We start from the raw sequence: 20,444 nt of genomic DNA on the forward strand, positions 1-20,444 counted from the left end.
CAACTCCCTCAACCCCAATTGACTCAATTCTCACCCTTCCAACTAGTGCATGGGCACAACCCAAGGAGGCTGCTGCATGTGATCAGGGGAGAGTCAGAGAGGCTGGTGGGACCTAGGGTCACAGCAGAGGGTTACCACTGGGAGCTACAGCAATTGCTGTATCAAGCACAACAGATCACTAATCAGAATCTGTAAGAGTCACAATTGCAGCAGAAGGCCCAATATGGTCACAGATCAAGGGTGAGAGCATTCCAGCCAGGGGATATGGTACTGGTTCTTCTCCCCACATCCATGAGAAAACAACTCACGATGTAGCAAGGGCTGTTCAAGGTGGTCAGAGAGATAGGGCCTATAGACTACAAAGTCTTTAAGCCTGGACACTGATGGGAGTGCCAAATTTACCACATCAACTCAAAGAGTGGAAGATGCCACAAGACTGGATGGCATCACATAATGAAGAGTACGGGGAGCTGGAACCCTCTTATCTGGAGCTGAGAACTGGCAAGATACCAAAGACACAAGTCCAATTCAGGGAAGAAATGACCACAGGGCAACAATGAGAGTTGGCTGAGTTGGTGAAGGCATTTCAAGATGTGTTCCAGGAGACTCCTGGCCAGGCTAGAGGAATAGAACATGAGATTAGAACACCACCAGGGACACTAGTCAGAGAAAGATGGCAACCCATCCTGCAAAAGCTGCAAGAAGAGGTCCACCAGGAGATAGATAAAATGCAAAAGCAGGGCCCATCCTGGAGCCCATGGCGCAGCCCCATAATGTCCATTGCCAAACCAATGGGTCACATCGATTGTGTATTGATTGCCAAAAATTAAATGCATTAGCAACCTTTGATGCCTTTCCCATTCCCCATGTGGCCCATCTATTGGAAAAAATAGGAGAAGCAAGATTTATATCGACCATAGATCTAGCCAAAGGATACTAGCAGATCCCCATAAAGCTCTCAGATTATGCCAAGACAGTGTTTGTAACACCATGGGGCTTATTCAAATTCTTACGTATGCCATTTGGGCTTAATGGGGTTGCAACCACTTTTCAAAGACTGATGGACTCACTACTAGCCCCACATGTGGCCTATGCAGCCACCTATATCAATGATATAGTTATCTTCACAATAGAGGTATCACAGCCAATCCAAGCCCTCAAGGCCATCCTTAGGGGAAATAAGAGTGGTTGGAATGATGGCTAGCCCTAAGAAGTGCAAACTTGCTGGTCAAGAAATCAAATATTTGGGGTTCTGTATTGGATGAGGAATAATCAAGCCCCTAAAGGATAAAGTTGATGGGATACATTGCTTCCAGAAACCACATAACTGACGGCAACTATGATCGTTCCTGGGGATCATCAGCTATTATTGTAGATTCATACTGCACTTTTTGGAGCTAGCCACAGCCCAAATGGATGCTTTATGATGTAGGTCCTCAAGGGCCCCACAGTGGTCTCCCGAGATGTCCAAGAGTTTTGAAAAATTAAAGGAGGCATTGTGTAAGGATGTAGTAGTACATACCCCTGATTTTGCAGCACCTTTTGTCTTGCAGACTGACACATTGAACAGCACATTGGGAGCTGTCCTGCTGCAACAGTGAGAAGGAGAAGAGCTCCTGGTAGGGTTCACTAGTTGTAAGCTTAACTCAGCAAAGGTCAGGTATGCCACTATCGAGAAGGAGTGTTTGGTGATACGCTGGGTAATAGAGTATTTTATATATCTGCTAGGTCGGGAGTCTATAGTAATCGTGGACCATGCCCCATTGCAGTGGTTAACAAGGTCTCACATAGAAAACGCTTGTATAACCTGCTGGGCATTGGCCCTACAGACATGTAAGTCCTGGCAAGGACAACCTCGCTGCTGATTTTCTTTCTAGGTGTATCAGCCAAGAAGACCTTGCAGAAGAAATGCTACAATACACCAGAGGCAGCACCAGTTGACACTAGAATACTGCTGAAACATTGAGATGCTACAAGGCAGCTTAAGGGGGGAGGTCTGTGGTGGTTGGGGCCTCTCACAGGGGTTGGAGGCATCAGGAACAGATCTCAATGCTCCCAAAGGCAGTCCCGGGGACCCCGGCACTGTGGAGAACATACCCAGGAGGGAGCCAGAGCCAGGGCTGCACCAGATTTTTAAACATCTGTCAATCAGACTGGGTGGTGGCTGGGTGATGATGTCAGCTGCCACCACTCCTGCAGGAGATATAAAAACCCCAGCAGAAGCCAGGTACATTGGAAACGAATGGAGTGATATGCTAAGCTCCCCAGGGTGCATCTCAGCCAGCGCGAGTTCCCCACAATGCTGACCTGCCAGAGGTGAGTGGGAGCAGCATGGGGAGACAGAATGGGCTTTCCACACAGAGCTCTCCGAGAAGAGTTTTTGGCCCTGTCATCGCCTTGTGAGCTCTGGATTGCCTGCACTTCCCACTGAGGCCGATGGGGACGATGCCTTATGGGAGGCCATAAGGGGCCAGAGCCGGTAATTGGGAACAGCAGCACGACAGCCCGCACAGTTGGCAAGTGGACTGGGGTGTAGGGGAGGCAGAGTTCCAGGACCAGCTGCACTGAGCCAAAGAGTATTACTGTCTCCAGGACAGTGTGGGAGCACCACTGGACCCCTCCTTCAGTTACTTTTACATCAACTTATGGCAGGCGAGTTGGGGTGCCTGATCCAGGGAGCGGGGAGATACTCATACCACCAGCTGAAGACATCACATACTGTTTCTTGTCTGTAGAGCTCTGACTTGCTATTAGCGGGTCTGCTTATGAATACAAAGTACCTATGAATGTAGGTACTGTAATCTATGGGCATTTTTACAAATGTATGCATTGCAGCGCAGGGCGCTTTGAAAAGTGCCTGGCGCTGCAACACATGCAGTTGTATAAAGCAGTGAAATGCATGTCAGTGCTGAGAAAGCAGCAGTGTGCTTTTGAAATAAAACAGCTTAAAGGTGCTTTAGTTCGAAAGTGTGCTGCCATCGTTTTGTGCACGCTGACATGCATTTTGCTGCTTACACGCGGCACAGTGCAGTTCACCTTAGCTCATATGCCAAGCAGGCTTTATTAATTGAGTTTGCTCCGAAGTGGTGGATCTCCAACACTTTGCTGGAAAATAGTATGTGTATAAATGCCCCCTACAAGACATGTTTTGAGACTTTTGGTGACTCTTATCTCATAGAACAATGCATGCTGGGATGTCTCCAGCCAGTTAGGAATTCCCATGGAGTTTTCACATTCAAAAAATAATTTTGTATCATATTAGTCAAAACTAAACTGATTTTGTGCTGAAAACTCCCCGCAGTCTCGTGAGTGGGTGGATTTGCAACATAAAACAAGGAGTAACTTGGTTTTCATTTTCATTTAGCAGTAAATATTTGTGCAGTTATTGGACCTCAAGCTGTTTTACATGGGCAGATCCTAGATTTAATATTGAACCATCCCCTATTTTGATAATAAGAATACTCCTCTTGCAGTCTGCATTTTCAGGAAGAAAGTGATCTTAAATTTCTATACTTCTGCTAATCAGGACTCATAGCAGACATATCTTTAATTAGGCCAACAAGATTTTTGCAACAAAAAAAAATCTTTAATTGCAAGCTTTCAGGCACAAGCACCCTTCATCAGGCATTGGAGAAAAGATTGTACAAGTTCTCCTGGCTAGAAATGAAAGTTCATATTACACAGAATTTCACAGTGGAATCAAGAGATGGAAAACTCCTCTGGGCAGTCAGTTCATAGCTGGTATGAAGCCTCTCATCTCCTGTGAGGATCTTTGATGATGAAAATTACCTTGAAACAAAGGCAAGGAGCAAGGTTTCAGGTGGTCACAGTTGCTTCCTGCCTGAGAAAATATGAAGATTTCATGTGAGTAGTCCTAATGATGTACGTGCTATGCTGAATAATGGTTATCTATGCATTTTTGCATAGTAGTTCATAGGATTACTGAAGCAGTCTTGTCATACATAATTTTTTATTTTTGTAGTGAATATTTCTTGCTAAGGGAAAATAGACTTTTTTTTTAATTTTTAGATGAGTAAATCACAGTTTGTAGTTTTACGGTCAGTGCCAAGAAAATAGTACTGTAGGTAAGAGGCTACCTTTATTTAAGCAATATTGTCATATATATTTTAAACTGCTATAAATTTTAAGCTTAAGTGTCAGAAGCATTTGTAGAAAGTATCACCCTCTCAGGAGACAAAAATTCAAAACAAAATGTTTTCCTAATTTGACCATAATAGGAAACTATGTATTTGTTATCTCAGTGTTGTCATTAATCACTGCCATTTCTTTCATAGTTTCATTCTTTGATAACACTACGCTTGTGGATTTTCAGATGTGGGAAAAGAAGCTTTTCATACGAGTGAATGAAAAAACTGTTCTAATTTAAAACCTTGGATTTATTTTTCGTAATTGCGGTGTCTTAACTCTGATGAGGATGTGTAAGATTTTGATACAAGTGTTTCAAAAAAATGAATGTAACCAACATATTTTACTCTCTTTTTCAGTAGCATTATTATAATATCTCATTTTCTAACCCGGGGGCATTATTACATTCTTTTACATATATGCTGTCTATACTACTGGATCCATTAAAATTATGCCAGGATTAATCTTTAATCACATACAGACAATGGGAGTCTTGTTAGTTTAAGTGCTGTAACATCAGACCGTAGCTGAAAAGTCTGACAAGTAATGATTTTTGTTTACAAATGTACAAGAGTCAGAGTAGACAAATTGCTGTATACGCTGTAGTTCAGAATTTTTCTACAATTTGAAAATAAATTATTTGGGCCCAACCCTAGATTACACCTTTGTCAACTATTTAATTGAGACCAGGTAGTGGCTCCACATGAGTCAGTGCTCCTTGCAGCAGAAATAACGTCCTGTGGAATTTCTGAACAGAGATTTCTAGGCTGACCCAGGAGTAATATCATAAAATCACTTGTTCCGTACCCTGCTGTCCCCAAACTAATCCACACAACACTATTTCTGCTGCAAATCTCAAGAGAAGCAACTGGGAAATAGTGTCCTTTGTTTGTGGGCAGGGGCTGAGTAAAATACATGAGAAAATTTATTTTCATATGCTTTAAAATAAGGAGAACAGGGCCAAAGGGAATGGCATTGTTAGCCAAAATACAGTAAAAGTATTTGTGTTTATTTGTATCTGTGATTGCTGGAGAACCAAAATGCAGCTAGTTACTCTTAACTGTATCAATGAATGGCCCCAGGTATGAAAGATCCTTGCAGAAAAATATTTATGTAGAAAAATTACTGGATTGCAAATATTAGAGAAAATATCCAGTAATGCTAGAGCACAAATAACTATTTTATGAAGATCTAGTTATCTGATTGGAAAGTTGCAGGATACCTAAGCAGCTTAAGAATCATGGCCAAAGATTTCAATGCTAGTCATTGGTTTGAGGTGTCTAATCTTTTGGGGTGGTTAACAGACAAGAGGTCTCATACTTTATTACGTTCAACTTTGCATCATCATCTTGCATCCATACCATAAGTATAAATACTATCAAATTGATTTGCATGTTTCACATGCCTCTAACTCAGAGACATGCAATTATTTTGGGCAGAGGGCCACTTACTGAGTTTTGGCAAGCCATCGAGAGCCAAATGACAGCCAGCCAGGGGCAGATAAATATTAATTTTCTAAAATATTTAGGGGCCCCGCGGGCTGGATAGAAAGGCCTGGTAGGCCGCATCTGGCCCCCAGGTCACATTTTGCCCACTCCTGCTCTAACTAGAATTTACCCTTAGTCCTGTGATGAATCCTGGTCAATAAAACCTCATGCATGAATTCAGATCTGATCTTTTGCAGGATCAAAAACTAACTAGTTAATAGTTTTCCCATGGTGCACATCTTCCGACATACATGGTGGCTGAAGCATGTTGCAATACTGCTTTCCTTAGGAAGCGTTCAGGAAGAATGAATACAAGAAAACTGCATAAAATAAGGAAAGAGAACAAAATATGAAACTTCCTAAAATTGATATTACTTATTTTATGTAGAATACCTAGATTTTAAAGTGACAACACTTAGAGATACTGAAAATAGAACAAATTAGGTAGAAGCTCCTCTTGGGTGAGTGGAGACAGAGTTCATCTCTGATTTGATGTATGGTATTTGGAGACTTTAGTATAAAATTTAAAACACATTGTATGAGGATAACATTTATGTTTGTGTTTCCTGAAACACCTCAAAATTATAAATATTTGTGTAATAGAAAATGAAACAAGAGAACATTTGGGATTTGATGATTCTGAAGATTGCAGTCAGCAAAGAAAAAATATTTGATTATTAAGAGTCGCAATTGTTTTTGTACAGCAATTAAATAATTGCCTTCTTTAGTGGAAAAGTCATGCAATGAGAGAATTTGTTTTATGCTTAATAACTGAGGATTTGTAGAGGTTATATAATTTGACCTTGTAAGAAGCATTTGGGAAATCTATTGTGGATTTCATTTTACAAAAGGAAAATCTAGTCTAATGCAAAGCAACATGGAAATACTTTGAATAAATGCGTCCTTGAATATGAAATGAAATCCAGATTATGCTTTATTTGCCCATAACATGGGGAGATCATACACATAGTTTTTCTGTATGACCCTTTATTCAGTCCAATCCCATTAAACGGCAGATTTATGTACTCTTTTAAAGGAGATATATCCTGAAAGGCAGCAGAGGCCACTTGTGTATGATCCTTTTCATCTACAAGATCAGTCCTTTGCATAGGGAGGTAAAAGACACCTGTATTTATTGGAGCAGGAAGAAAAGAACTATTGGTGGATGACAATAACCATAAACTGAACTGGACTCCAACCAGATTATCCACTGTTTTCATATGCTAGTTCTTGTCCTGCTGCTTCAGTTGCTCAATGAATGAGATTTACTATAATTATAAAACTATGTATGTTACTAGAGATGGCCTGGAGTTTTTCATTGATTCCCCTCCTCCCAGAAAATGTAAATTAATGGAAGGCAAAGCTTTTCTGGGAAAAATTATAATCAAATCTTTAAATATATGTACATTTTAACATTTTCTAGATATATCCTTTGGAGGGGATGATTTCAAAATAAAAATTCATAATTAAAAAAATGAAATGCGGAAATGGAAAAGTTTTGAAGTTGTCAAACAATGTTTTTAATGCTGTTGTTTTTTTATAAATGTTTTGCTGCACATAAATGTTTTGGAACTGGAAAGATGTCAAAATCTTGAAAACCTTCATGAGATGGGAAACTTGTATTCCCACACATTTCTAGTGATTATCCTTGTGTGGCTTCAGCATAAAAAAAGAATCATGTTCTGGCTGTTATACTTTTTGTTAATTAAGCTAAGAAACCAACTAGTTTTCTAGACATATAGATAATTTAGTGCAGGGGAGAAAGATGGGGGTTTATTTAAAGGTCAGGTGGCCTACAGTAATTATCCACATACAAGCTGTCTCCCCCAGTAAGTAGAAACTAAACTGCAGTAAACTGGTATCGTTTCTGCATACTTCAGGGTAATTGTCTGCACATGGTCAATTACCATAGAGCAGCTAATATGCCACAAAACTTTTCTCTGTTTTCCCGTGTGGTAAATGGCTTGTATATTTACACCAATGATGCTCAGCTCAGGTTCCATGCCATCGCAGGCTACTGTGAGATCTTAAGGGTGCTGCAGCACCCAGACCCTATGCAAGGAGGATCAATAAGCCAAGGGTTTTTTTTTTGTTTTTTCTAATTAAAGAAAAGAATAACAGCCAGAACATAGGTCTCTTATGCTAAAGCCACACAGGGATAATCACATGTCTACTACAGACCTCCCACTCAAAGTCCCGAGCTTGACCAGGAGTTCGCCCGGGAACTGACTGAGGCCGCTTGCTCCAGGACCTTGGTTGTCATGGGTGACTTCAATTACCCGGACATCTCGTGGGAAGATCACTCAGCTAAATCTGAGCGGGCGCAAAGCTTTCTCTCGTGCGTGGATGACCTCTACCTGACCCAAGAAGTCTATGGGCCAACGAGAGGCAGAGCGCTGCTTGATCTGGTACTGGCTACGGGGGATGACCTAATCGGCGACCTAGTGATTGATGGGAAGTTGGGTGACAGAGACCACGAGCTGATCACCTTCACCATTCACCGTAAAGCTGGCAAGTCAGTCAGCGACACAGAAGTCCTTGACTTCAGAAAAGCCGACTTTGACAAGCTCAAGAGGCTAGTCGGTCAGGCCCTCAGGGACCATGACCCCAGGGAGATGGGAGTTCAAGAAGAGTGGTTGCTTCTCAAGGAAGCGATCCTCAGTGCACAAGCTAAATCTATTCCAACACGGAGGAAAGGCAGCAAGAAGGCACAGCAGCCCCCCTGGCTCTCCAGAGACCTAGCGGACCTACTGTGGCTAAAAAGGAAAGCCTACAAAGGATGGAGGATGGGATTCACCTCCAAGGAGGATTACTCCGCTGGTCCGGTCCTGCAGGGACCAAACCAGGAAAGCCAAGGCTGCAACTGAACTCCAACTAGCTTCAAGCATCAAGGACAACAAAAAGTCCTTTTTCAGATATGTGGGGAGCCGGACGAAAAGCAAGGGCAATGCTGGACCCCTGCTAAACCAGATGGGGCAACTGACAACTGACGCCCAGGAAAAAGCCAACCTATTAAATAGGTACTTTGCGTCAGTCTTTCATCAGTCACACGGGATGCCCATGCCTGCTATGGGACAGGGAAATCTGGGTGAGGGGAATCCCCTACCCTCCATCAATGCTGACTGCGTGAAGGAACACCTTGAGAAGCTGGATACCTTCAAGTCAGCTGGCCCTGACAACCTGCACCCCAGGGTACTCAAGGAGCTGGTGAGTGTCATAGCCCAGCCCCTGGCACGGATCTTTGAAAACTCCTGGTGCTCTGGTGTAGTGCCAGAAGACTGGAAGAAGGCCAATGTGGTGCCGATCTTCAAGAAAGGGAGGAGAGTGGATCCAGCTAACTACAGGCCCATTAGCCTGACTGCTATCCTGGGGAAGATCTTAGAAAAGTTTATTAAGGAGGCCATCCTTGAGGGACTGGCCCAGGCTAACATTCTAAGGGACAGCCAGCACGGGTTTGTTGTGGGTAGGTCTTGTCTGACCAATCTCATTTCCTTCTATGCCCAGGTGACCTATCACCTGGACTAGGGAGAAGAGATTGATGTCATATATCTTGACTTCAAAAAAGCTTTTGATCTGGTATCCCATGATTATTACCTCTTGGCCAAACTGCCCAGTTGTGGCCTTGGCTCCACAATGATCCGCTGGCTGGGTAATTGGCTTCGTGGTCGGACCCAGAGGGTTGTGATTGATGGCAGTCACTCATCATGGTGCCCTGTAACCAGTGGGGTCCCTCAAGGCTCTGTCCTGGGACCCATACTGTTCAACATTTTCATTAATGATGTGGACATTGGAGTTAGGAGTGGACTGGCCAAGTTCGCCGATGACACCAAACTTTGGGGCAAAGCATCCACACCAGAAGATAGGCGGGTGATCCAGGCTGACCTGGACAAGCTCAGCAAATGGGCAGACGAGAACCTCATGGTGTTTAACACCGAAAAATGCAAGGTTCTCCACCTTGGGAGGAAAAACCTGCAGCACCCTTATAGGCTCGGCAGTGCTACGTTGGTTAGCACTACAGAAGAAAAAGACTTGGGGGTCATCATTGACCACAAGATGAACATGAGCCTATGCGATGCTGCAGCTAGTAAAGCGACCAAAATGCTGGCGTGCATCCATAGATGCTTCTCGAGCAAATCCCGGGATGTCATTCTCCCCTTGTACTCGGCCTTGGTGAGGCCGCAGCTGGAGTACTGCGTCCAGTTTTGGGCTCCACAATTCAAAAAGGATGTGGAGAAGCTTGAGAGAGTCCAGAGGAGAGCCACGCACATGATCAGAGGTCAGGAAAACAGATCTTACGATGACAGGCTGAGAGCCATGGGACTCTTTAGCCTGGAAAAGCGCAGGCTCAGGGGTGATCTGATGGCCACCTATAAGTTTATCAGGGGTGACCACCAGGATCTGGGGGAACGTCTGTTCACCGGAGCGCCCCAAGGGATGACGAGGTCGAATGGTCACAAACTCCTGCAAGGCTCATTTCAGGCTGGACATAAGGAAGAATTTCTTTACTGTCCGAGCCCCCAAGGTCTGGAACAGTCTGCCATTGGAGGTGGTTCAAGCACCTACATTGAACACCTTCAAGAGTAAATTGGATGCTTATCTTGCTGGGATCCTATGACCCCAGCTGACTTCCTGCCCTTTGGGCAGGGGGCTGGACTCGATGATCTCCTGAGGTCCCTTCCAGCCCTAATGTCTATGAAATCTATGAAATCTATGTGTGGGATATGAGTTTCCTATCCCATAAAGATTTTCAAGATTTGATACTTTTTCAATTCCAAATAATTCCCCCCCCATCTGGTGCCCCATTCATGTCCCAGTGTCCCATGGACAAAGTGGAAATAGCTGCTCTTCCAGAGACTCCCACTCATGGTGCTGCCACCTGTCTTCCAGCAGTCCCTGAGTTGGCAGTCATTGCAAACTGAACGACACACTCTGCCATGGGTAGGTGAGGGACATGGGGCCATGTTTTTCAGCTCTGCTCATCCCTCCTGCTTCTACCATGCTCCCAGGGCTGGTGGAAGGTGCTTGAGGGGAAGGTGGCTCTAGTCATTGATATATGAAGGCTCTGGTGACTTGGGCCATGCTTGCCCTCTCAGGTAAGGACTGGAGAGAGCAACTACAGTCAGTCTCCTCAGATAAGATCTGGGGACTATCTCCAACTACAGTTAGTCTCCTTTTCTTTTTCTTTTTCTTGATAAGCCAGCATTCTCTTTGTGTTTATGACTGTTTGGGAAATCTTTGCACAGGTTATGTATTGACATTGAAATTATGAATTTGTGTATAAGTCTAACCTTGAGTGTGTCTTAAATAGCTGCTTCCTGACAGGAAGTATGTTAGGTATAATGCCCCTTATCTGACAACAGCTATAGGAAAATCAAGGACTTTATAACTTTACTTGGCAATTCAGTCAGTATCCCAGAGAGACAGACCACGCTTAGAAAAACTGGTGGTGCCAAGATATTGGAGCTAGGTTTCCAGAACTTGCACTTAGAGGTCACAGCAGAACATGCTTTTGTGCTTTAGGAATTAGAGGAAACTTTTTGACTGCCAGATCTGAACAAGTATGTTTCAGGGACAGAGAAAGTAAACATGAAGGCTTCCATGCAAAACACAACCATAGTGGCCCCTGCGCAAGGAAATAAAATTTCAGTCCTCCCCCACCACTAGATTGGGTTGCTGTTGAATTCAGAAAAGTTATGGAAAGGGTCCTTGAGTCAAAAGTTGAGAACCACTCGTCTACAAAATGGGTATGGTTGCAGAGTGAGCGTGTGTCCTCAGGATCCTAAGTTCATGCCTGTGTATGGAGAGGAGTCAGTTTTGAATGCAAAGAGATCTGTCATATTTGTTGAGGGATTAATTGTTTCCATGTTTATTGTTGAAGATAGTAAACTTCTTTCTGGCTGAGCATTGTTACAGAAGTGTTACTGTGGAGTACCACTGAATTTGTTCTTGGATGGCTATTAGCTTTGGAGGAGCCTTTCCTCAAAACAAAGTTAACAACAGGTCATGTGAGCATGCTAAATAAGCAGAGTGCCATTGCATTAAGTCAGTCAGATGGGAAGGATTCATAAATCACGGTTTCAGCAATCAGACAATGTTACCATTTCAAAATTAGTATAATGTAAGCCGTCAGGAGCAGAAGGGAAGCACAGGACACTCATGAAGCTTCTGTTGTTCTGGAAGTTAATTGTAGCCATTAAATAGCTCTCTAATGGTACCTCTAAATGCTTTGTTCTTGCTGCCTGATAAATTTTGGTAGTATTTTGGGAGGCAGCCTCCTCAAAGTCCTTCTGGGCACATCCACACAAGCACACACATGCCTCTTGCCCCATCTCAAACCCCTTTGAGGTGGGGCAACAGGTATGTGTGGGAACAAAAGGACCTTGCAGCGCAGGGAGAAAATTAGACTCCTGGATATCCAGGGGTCTAAAAAAATTGACGTTTAAAAAAGTGGCACTGAGCACGATCCCTGACCATGCCCTGAGGCAACTGGAAGCTGGGTCCCCCATGGAGATGCTCTGGCTGCCAGAGTATCTCTATAGTTGGCCCTTGCCCTGGTGCTGAAACACACTGCTGGCCAGGCCTCATGTTTCAGCACCAGGGCTCTGGTGCAGTTGAGTACGAGTCAGGGGGGCTGGAGGAGGGGGGGGGGGACCATGGGGGGGTGATTGTGATGATTAAAAACCCAATATTTCAATTTAGGGGTTTTTTTTTGGCGGAACCATCCCACGGCCGGGGGGTGGGCTGCCAGCAGGTTCTGAGCTGCAGGGGGTGCTGCTCCTTCCTTCCATGGCAGTGGCGCCCCCCCAGACCTCCCAGATGGGCTGCTAGTGGGCCAGGTGCCAGGTCCGAACTAGGGCAGCACTTTTCCTGCTAATAGCCCACCCAGGGATCCCCAGGGGGTAAAACCACTGCAGAGGGTAGAACTGGGCCCCCCACTGCCTTCCCCCCCAAGGCTTCCAGCACCCTATGCACTGTCTCTACCATCTGGGACCACCCAGAAACAGGATGGCTTGCCCCTGAGGACAGTGCAGGAAGGTAGAAGGAGGCAGCTGAGTGTGCTGGTACCTGGAGGCAGAGACAGTGCATCGGGCACTGGAAGCCCAAAAGGGCTTAGGGATGGATGCAACACTCCAATTTGTTAGGTAGCAAACTAAAATATATTGGGATGTGTTTTAGTTTGCTACATAACAGTCATTTGCTTTGCAATACATCACCGCATGTGTACAAAGTGCAAAATTAAATCACAACACTCTACTGCTCATGTAACATGTGACACAATTAGACTTCTAAAAATGGCAGTTTCATCACATGTACAAGCAGCCATATGGTCATATATAAAACACCTAAGTTTCCTATTTGTGGAACAATATTATATTATATTTTTATTTAATGTTTTATTGTTTAGACTGCAAGGTGACAACTTAGCGGAACAGGCGGAGGATGTCTCACTCATGTCTCTGGCTCCTGAGCAAGCACTGCCTGACTCTGATGGTAAGTTACATGATGTATGTAAGGCTGCTCTTGTATCAAACCAGGTTATACTGATGAAGTAGTGGCTCTAAATAAAATATGTAGTCAAACCAGAAATTATTAAAGACATTTAATATTTAAATGTCTACAACAACAAAAAACAAATCAAATCCAGCTCTCTGAGCACCCTGGATGTAGCTTTAGAAAGCACAATAGTTTATAAAATAACACTTTTTCTTCTATCTCCCTAATCACCTATCTGGAAACAGCAGACCCATAACTTATGATTATTCCCCCAAGAAAAGTCTTTCCAGATCCTGCCTCATCTCTCCTGCAGTTCCCACTGTAAAAACATGGGCTTTACAATGTGCCAGAATAGTTTACCAGTCATACCAGATGGTGCTGAGCTTGGTCTTACTGTTGCTATATATTCCAGGCAGTCCCTCAAATAGAAACAATTTCCAATGAAGTATATCTAGACCAGATTAATTTTGGCTTTGACTTGTTAAGACTTTATCAGTCACCTACCAGTAAGGCCATATTTTACTTTGGTAAATAAAAAATTAATAAATATATAAAGCACCTCAGAACGGATCTAAAATATACTATTTTACTTATCCCATCTTATGTCTGCTGCTCTACACAAGGCCATTCAGAATCTTTTCCTAGTTTTGAATGTTCTTTAATTGTTTGTTCCACACACTTCTTTTGCAATTCAGTGATTGTTATAGTTAGTAGCTCCACCTGCATTACTGAAGAAAAAATGTAGACCTGCCTATCCACACTTCTGCATTCTTGCTCTCAAACCATTAGCATACCCACTGTGCTCTGCCATTTCATACCACTCTAAGTCTCTCTCCTATGACAGCCGAATGTGATCAATAAAATAGGGGGCTTGGTTGTGTAACAGACTCTCTGCAGCTGATAGGGGTTCAGAGGAATTAAGACCCTGAATCCTACACCTCTTCCCTGAAGAGGGAGGAAGATATTGGTTGGAACCTTTTCCTTATGTACACATCTACCTCTTGTGGGCAAACAGCTACTCACTGACAATTACCCAGATAAACAGAAAATAACTTAGTCCCTTAGGGAAGAAGGTGTGAGGGAGGTAGTTATGTGCTGCCAAATTTTTTACAAGGGGCTGTCAGAAATGTTCTGCCTCCTGACATAAGCTTTTTCCTACAATGTTTGTTAGCAATATATTTTGATTGAAAAATACAACTGTCTATTACAAGATAGCATTGCCCAGAAACAAGAACAAAACTCATCAAAGCCAAACCTATACCCGTGGTTCTTAACCTTTTTTGCACCAAAACATTGATGTCCAGTCCCGACCCACAGCCCCTATTCCTGCTAGTTGACCCATCACTCCTAACCCACAGCTTCCTGGCCATGCTGGTGGCTCTCATTTCCCACTCACAGCCCCCTGGCACTGCCAGTCTCCCTCACTCCTGATCCACAGCTCCCTGGCCTTGCTGGTGCCCTTACTCCCAATCTGCAGCCCCCAGAAGGGGCCCCCAAATGCCCCCGCCCCACTCAGGCTGGAGTGTGGTGTCTGCATCAGCTCCAGTTAATGCAAATGGAAGCAGAGCAAGTCCAACCCCAGCATGGCCTGGGGGGAGGAGGAGGAGAGTCCTGTGGCACTCTGTCCCACCCTGGGCTGGGGCTCCCACACCACACCACACCACACCACACCACACCACACCACACCAGGCAGCCTGGTCATGGCACCCCCCCTTCAAACAGAGTCTCCCAGGTGTTCCACCCCTGTGACTATGGGCACCAGCCCTGATGCCATTGGCCCAGCCATGCAGTTCCCCCCAACCTTTTCCCCCCCAACTGGAGCGCCTGGTGCTTTCCCTTTCACCCCCTGCCCTGACACAGCCTTGGCACCCAGCCACCTTCCCCCAGTGCCAGCAGGCACCTGCCACACCCATTCACCTCCACACACACCCAAATACCTACCCAACCACACACACACAGACAGTTCCCAAACCCTGGACCTCCAACCTCTGCTCCCCATGCACTTAACTGTATCCAACTGTTCAGGATGTTCCCTTGACCCTGCCTGGCTGCACAACGGCCAAGTCCATGTGCACACGCAGATGCACATGCTCCCACTGCCTCCCATTGTCCCAAGTAGCTCCTTGCAGGCTGGAATGCTGTCAGCCTGCAAGGGGAAACCCATGGTTTCCCACCTTTTTATGGGACTTGCTCACAACCACAGTTAGGTCACTAACTGGCTAGAGGGCCACACCCAGAGAGTGGTGGGAGATGGGTCTTATTTGACCTGGAGGGACGTGGGCAGTGGGGTTCTGCAGGGCTCGGTCCTCAGGCCCGTACTGTTCAACATCTTCATCAGCGACTTAGACAAAGGGGTAAAATGCACCCTGTTCAAATTCGCAGATAACACTGAGATGTGGGGGGAAGTGGGCATGCTAGAAGGAAAGAATAGGCTGCAATCAGATCTGGACAGGCTACAGGGGTGGGCGGATGAGAACAGGATGGGTTTCAACACTGACAAGTGCAAGGTACTGCCCCTGGGGAGGAAGAACCAGCAGCATACCTACAGGCTGGGGAACTCCCTTTTCATCAGTGCAGAGACAGAGAAGGATCTTGGAGTCATTACTGAGGCCAATATGAACACTGGCCAACAGTGTGGGGATGCAGTCAAGAAGGCCAACTATACCTTGCCATGCATCTACAGATGAATCTCAAGCAGGTCCAAGGAGGTGATCCTCCCCCTCTATACAATGCTGGTTAGGCTGCAGTTGGAGTACTGCATCCAGTTCTGGGTGCCGCACTTCAGGAGGGACGTGGACAGCATGGAGAGGGTCCAGAGGAGGGCCACCCGCATGATCAGGGGGCAGCAGGGCAGGCCCTATGAGGAGAGGCTGCGGGACCTGAACCTGTTCAGCCTCCACAAGAGAAGGCTGAGGGGGGATCTAGTGGCCATTTACAAACTAGTCAGGGGGGGACCAGCAGGCATTAGGAGAGTCCCTGTTCCCCTGAGCACTACCAGGAGTGACTAGAAATAATGGTCACAAGCTATCAGAGGGTAGATTCAAACTAGACATCAGGAGGCTTTAATTCACTGTCAGGGTGGCTAGGATCTGGAACCAACTTCCAAACGAAGTGGTGCTGGCTCCTACCCTGGGAGTCTTTAAAAGGAGGCTGGATGAACACCTGGCCGGGGTCATTTGACCCCAGTACTCTTTCTTGCCATGGCAGGGTGTCGGACTTGACGATCTGCTCAGGTCCCTTCGAACCTACCAGCTATGAAACTATGAACTCTTTCAAATATTCTTGTGACCCACTTTTTGGTCATGACCCACAGGTTGAGAAACAGTGACCTATACTATATTTGTGGCTCCCAATCTAATTTCTGACTATATTGTACTTCTTTGCTTCTCTAAAAATTGTGTATATGTGGTAAAGATAATATATTTCTGCAAACAGTATAGGCATACATTTAAATGCTATTGGAAAACACTGTAGTATCAAGCTATCAGATTGTGCTCTTAATTTTTAGTTATGTCGTTTATGAATTCATCATACCACAGAAGTGGCACAGAGTTTTATTTTGTCGGGCTCGTCCAAGGTTATTAAAAGTTTTATTTTCTGCTCATAGTGGGTTGCAACTAATCATGCTTCACTCCCTTCCGGGAGTAGACTATACTCTGAGAAATGCTGATATAAAACATTGGTTCAGAAACACACAGGCACAATGCTGATGCTTAGCATAATTAAAGTGCATGCTTCTGTTTTTGGATAATGATCTACAACTTGGTTAGTGGGCACAATATTAAGTTATTAGATCGGGAGTACCTCTAGTGGTTTTTTGAGGCCCTGGGTTCAGAATTAATTAGCTAAATATCTGATGTAGCAACTCTTACCCATGAGTAAGCTTTACTTATACAATGCAGCCAAATAAAATCACAGAGATGACTCATGTGAGAGAATTGTTTATGCAGTATCAGGCACTAGATGGGGTCCACTGAAAATTCAGTGCCTGATTCTAATTTTCATTATATTGATTTAACACCAGTATAATCCTTCTCAGATAAATGGATGCATATCTAAACAAATGCAATTGAGAGAGGAAAACAGGCTGTCAACTGTACGATTTCCAAACACAAACTTTTAAAATCCCATAACACCTGCATTGTCATGAACCATATCCCATGTATCATGAATAGAAATAATTAACTGAGGGAATATGCAGCTCAGTAGCAAATACCAATCATTACAAGAAACTTTAGTCATAAGGTTATGCTATAGGGTTTCCTTGAAGGGCTGAGCATCAAACTCCAGATCCCAGATGGTTCATGGGGATAGAAATACTCAGCAAAGCACCCCTCATCTGCCCTCTATAACAAGACTGTATTAGTGTCTCTCCTTTCAAAACCCTCTCTGACTGTGGTGTGGTGGAGATGGAAGTTTCTCCACCTGTTTGCATGTTTCCAGCTTTAATGCCAAAAAAAATATTTGTAACAACTTACTGTATTAATTTAATAACACCTGCTATGAGCCTAAGCCTTGCCTGCTCATGGTGAGAAGAACCTCACTCTGCAAGTGGTCTCAAATGGTATCAGGCTCTAAATGTGAAAACTATAATGAAAATATATGTACTGTTTTGAAAGTAACATCTTTGCAGTCAGTGTGTACTTCCGTGGGAAGAAATCAAATAAAAATGTAATATGAAATAAAAAGAAAAATGAACTGTGATGGTCAGCCCCTTGCACTAAAATACTACCACAATTGATACCTGTCAAGTAGACCATGAAATAAGATTCTTCATGATATGACACTTAATTGCATAAATTTGTAAAATACAGGAGAAAATTTGCTTTCTTTAGCAGTCTTATGTGAAATGTTCTGAACAGCACAAAAAAGATGCATCATAGCTAGGGACAGGAATGTCATATAAACCAGTATACTTGATTGGAATATGGTTCAAATCTGTAACAAGCAGGGCTAAGTACAGACGATCAAAAAGTCCAAGGCTGAATTGATTCAGTCTTTGCAGGTTAGTTTAAGCAGCAAAGATTGAACCAATAAGCAAATGAACAGACATTAACTTGTGATTCAGGAAATGCAGATACACGCCTGTGGTAGCTCAAGCCAGAAGCCAGCATGGCTGTCTGGCACATAACCAGGATGGGCTTTGTGTTTGCTTCCTCTTCCTGCTTTTGAGATCTCTGGGATTTGCAGCTCACAGTCACAGAAGCAGGAGTCTGCAGGGTTGCTCATCACTTCCTCATCCTGCTTCTAGGTGCCTCTGGGATTTGTAGTCCACAGTCATAGCAGTAGTAAGCCAGCAGGGCAGGGCAGCTCTGTACTTGGGGAAAGGTGAATTTAACCCTCCCCTCCCTTGCCCCAGCACCCAGCTGGGGTTTGCCTAGAGGGACCACCAAGCCAGCCAGGGAGGTCAGTTAGCCAGCGAGCCAGCTCCCTCTACTCCATCTAGGAAGCAGAGGGGTGGGGCCAGCCTCGCTCTCTGGAGCAGAAAGCACAGCTCAGCCCAGGGCTGAAAAGCATGCTGAGAAGCTGGGGGGTACTCTGATTTAACTTGAGAAAGGAAGGGGTCTGGGACAGAAGTTTCATAAACTGGTTTGACCTAAATCAACTAAGTCTGATGCTACATTCAACCAGGTTTATCATAAACCAGTTTCAGCCATTTTGAAACTGATCTGTGTGCACTGAACTTCTGTTACAGGTTTAAACCAGTTTCTGATCACTTAAAACAGTTGGTGTAACTTCTTTCCCTAGCCCAGAAATTCAATGCACATAAACTGCTTGCAAAATGGCCAAAACCAGTTTAAGATAAACCTGGATAGATGTAGTATCAGATTGAACTGATTTAGGTTAAATTGTGTTATTGAACTTCTGTCCCAGATCCCTCCAGATTCTAATTAATTCACAGTTCCATAGCATCCCAGGATGCTTTTCATCTCCCCCACAAACTCCCTCTCACAGGGCGGGAAAGCTATCCTTGGCCCAAGCTGTCTGCTTCAGCGAACAGGGAAGTGTTCTCTAGCACCTTCTGGCTTCTAGCCTGGGCTACTGCAGGCATGTGGCTGCATTTCCAGAATCAAAACTGGATGTCTGTTCACTTGATTGTTGGTTCCAGATACAGAGCTTAAATTAACCTGTGAAGATTGAATTGATTTAGCCTTGGGCTTTTTGACTGTCTGTACTTAATCCATATGTTGCTATATATAATGTGTATATAAGTTTAGTTGTTATTAGGGGTGCAGGTTATATTGTGTCATTAAGGAATGCTATCAATTACAGAAAACAAAATTCCGTATAACTTTCATATAACTTACTGGCTTCTTTGTTTGTTTTTTGTAATGAATTAACAAATATTTTCCACTTAAAAGTGCTTGAAGGACTGTAATAAGTCCTTCAAACTCTTTTTCTTTAAGCTGTTGATCAAGTAGAAATTTTCTGTTCTAATGTAGTGGAAAATACTATTAATAGGAGAATGTCATTCACTAGCATAACTACTGTACCATGTATGTTCAGTATTATTTCTATTGACTAAATTCTAGATAGGAAATAATGGAGAGGATATTTGAGATTTAAATCATTGTATAATTGCTCAACACAGAGGCCCATATTTTCACTTACAGTTATCTTATAATGTTATTGGAAGACGATTCTTACACTGAGAGGTTTTTTGAACATTGCGCTCTCAGATGGCTAGTATTTTTCAGGGATGTTTTACTTTAATTGTATTCTAATGGGAGCCTAAATTGATTCAATTAAGTTAAAGCTGCTAAATTGTGCTACTTTGAAACCTAAAAGACAAACAGTATTTTGTTTTAGTAGTGAAAAAATAATCTACAGACATCTTGGCAGCTGTACTTAGTTCTTTGTTGTCACACTACTCAAGTTAGAAATACTGTTCCACATTTTATAAAGTCATCCTTCATGTATAGTAAGAGGGCTGGCAAATGTTAACTTAATGGAATGTTGGGATCTAATCTCTGATCCTGACAATTGCGCCACATATGCATGGTAGGTGGTTCAGTCGCTGGGATCTGGGACCATATCTGAATTGAACCACTGCCAGCAGAGAGCCAGGGGCATGAATTTTCAAGTTCTGGCTGGAGATCGACTCATCCTGCCTGCCATCTGCAAGCCCATTGGCTCCACTCCAGGGCCTCAGGATTGGAAAGCCTCTCCTCATTCCTGGGGTCCTGGTGCACTGGAACCTTTAAAAACTGCAGGTTACAGCCCAGCCAGTTTTTTGACATTCTGGCGCAAGGGAACCCTGGGATCAGAGATTGACTTCCAGATCCCAAGGTCCTGGCACAATGGGACCCCCAGGTC

The 20,444-nt window shown here is 44.0% G+C and overlaps 1 protein-coding gene across 2 annotated transcripts in view; it reads left to right on the top strand.

Annotated features, from left to right (window-relative positions):
- C3H8orf34 (chromosome 3 C8orf34 homolog) overlaps nt 1-20,444 on the top strand; it is a 324,719-nt gene that overhangs the window by 239,027 nt on the left and 65,248 nt on the right. For both annotated transcript variants that reach the window (XM_090040118.1, XM_090040117.1), the window contains one exon: nt 13,039-13,124. In XM_090040118.1, coding sequence (XP_089896244.1) covers nt 13,039-13,124 — 86 coding nt within the window. The remainder of the gene's footprint in view (nt 1-13,038; nt 13,125-20,444) is intronic.

This window comes from Crocodylus siamensis, chromosome 3, assembly GCF_052110815.1.
Source record: "Crocodylus siamensis isolate JL-2025a chromosome 3, ASM5211081v1, whole genome shotgun sequence".
NCBI classification, from domain to species: domain Eukaryota; kingdom Metazoa; phylum Chordata; order Crocodylia; family Crocodylidae; genus Crocodylus; species Crocodylus siamensis.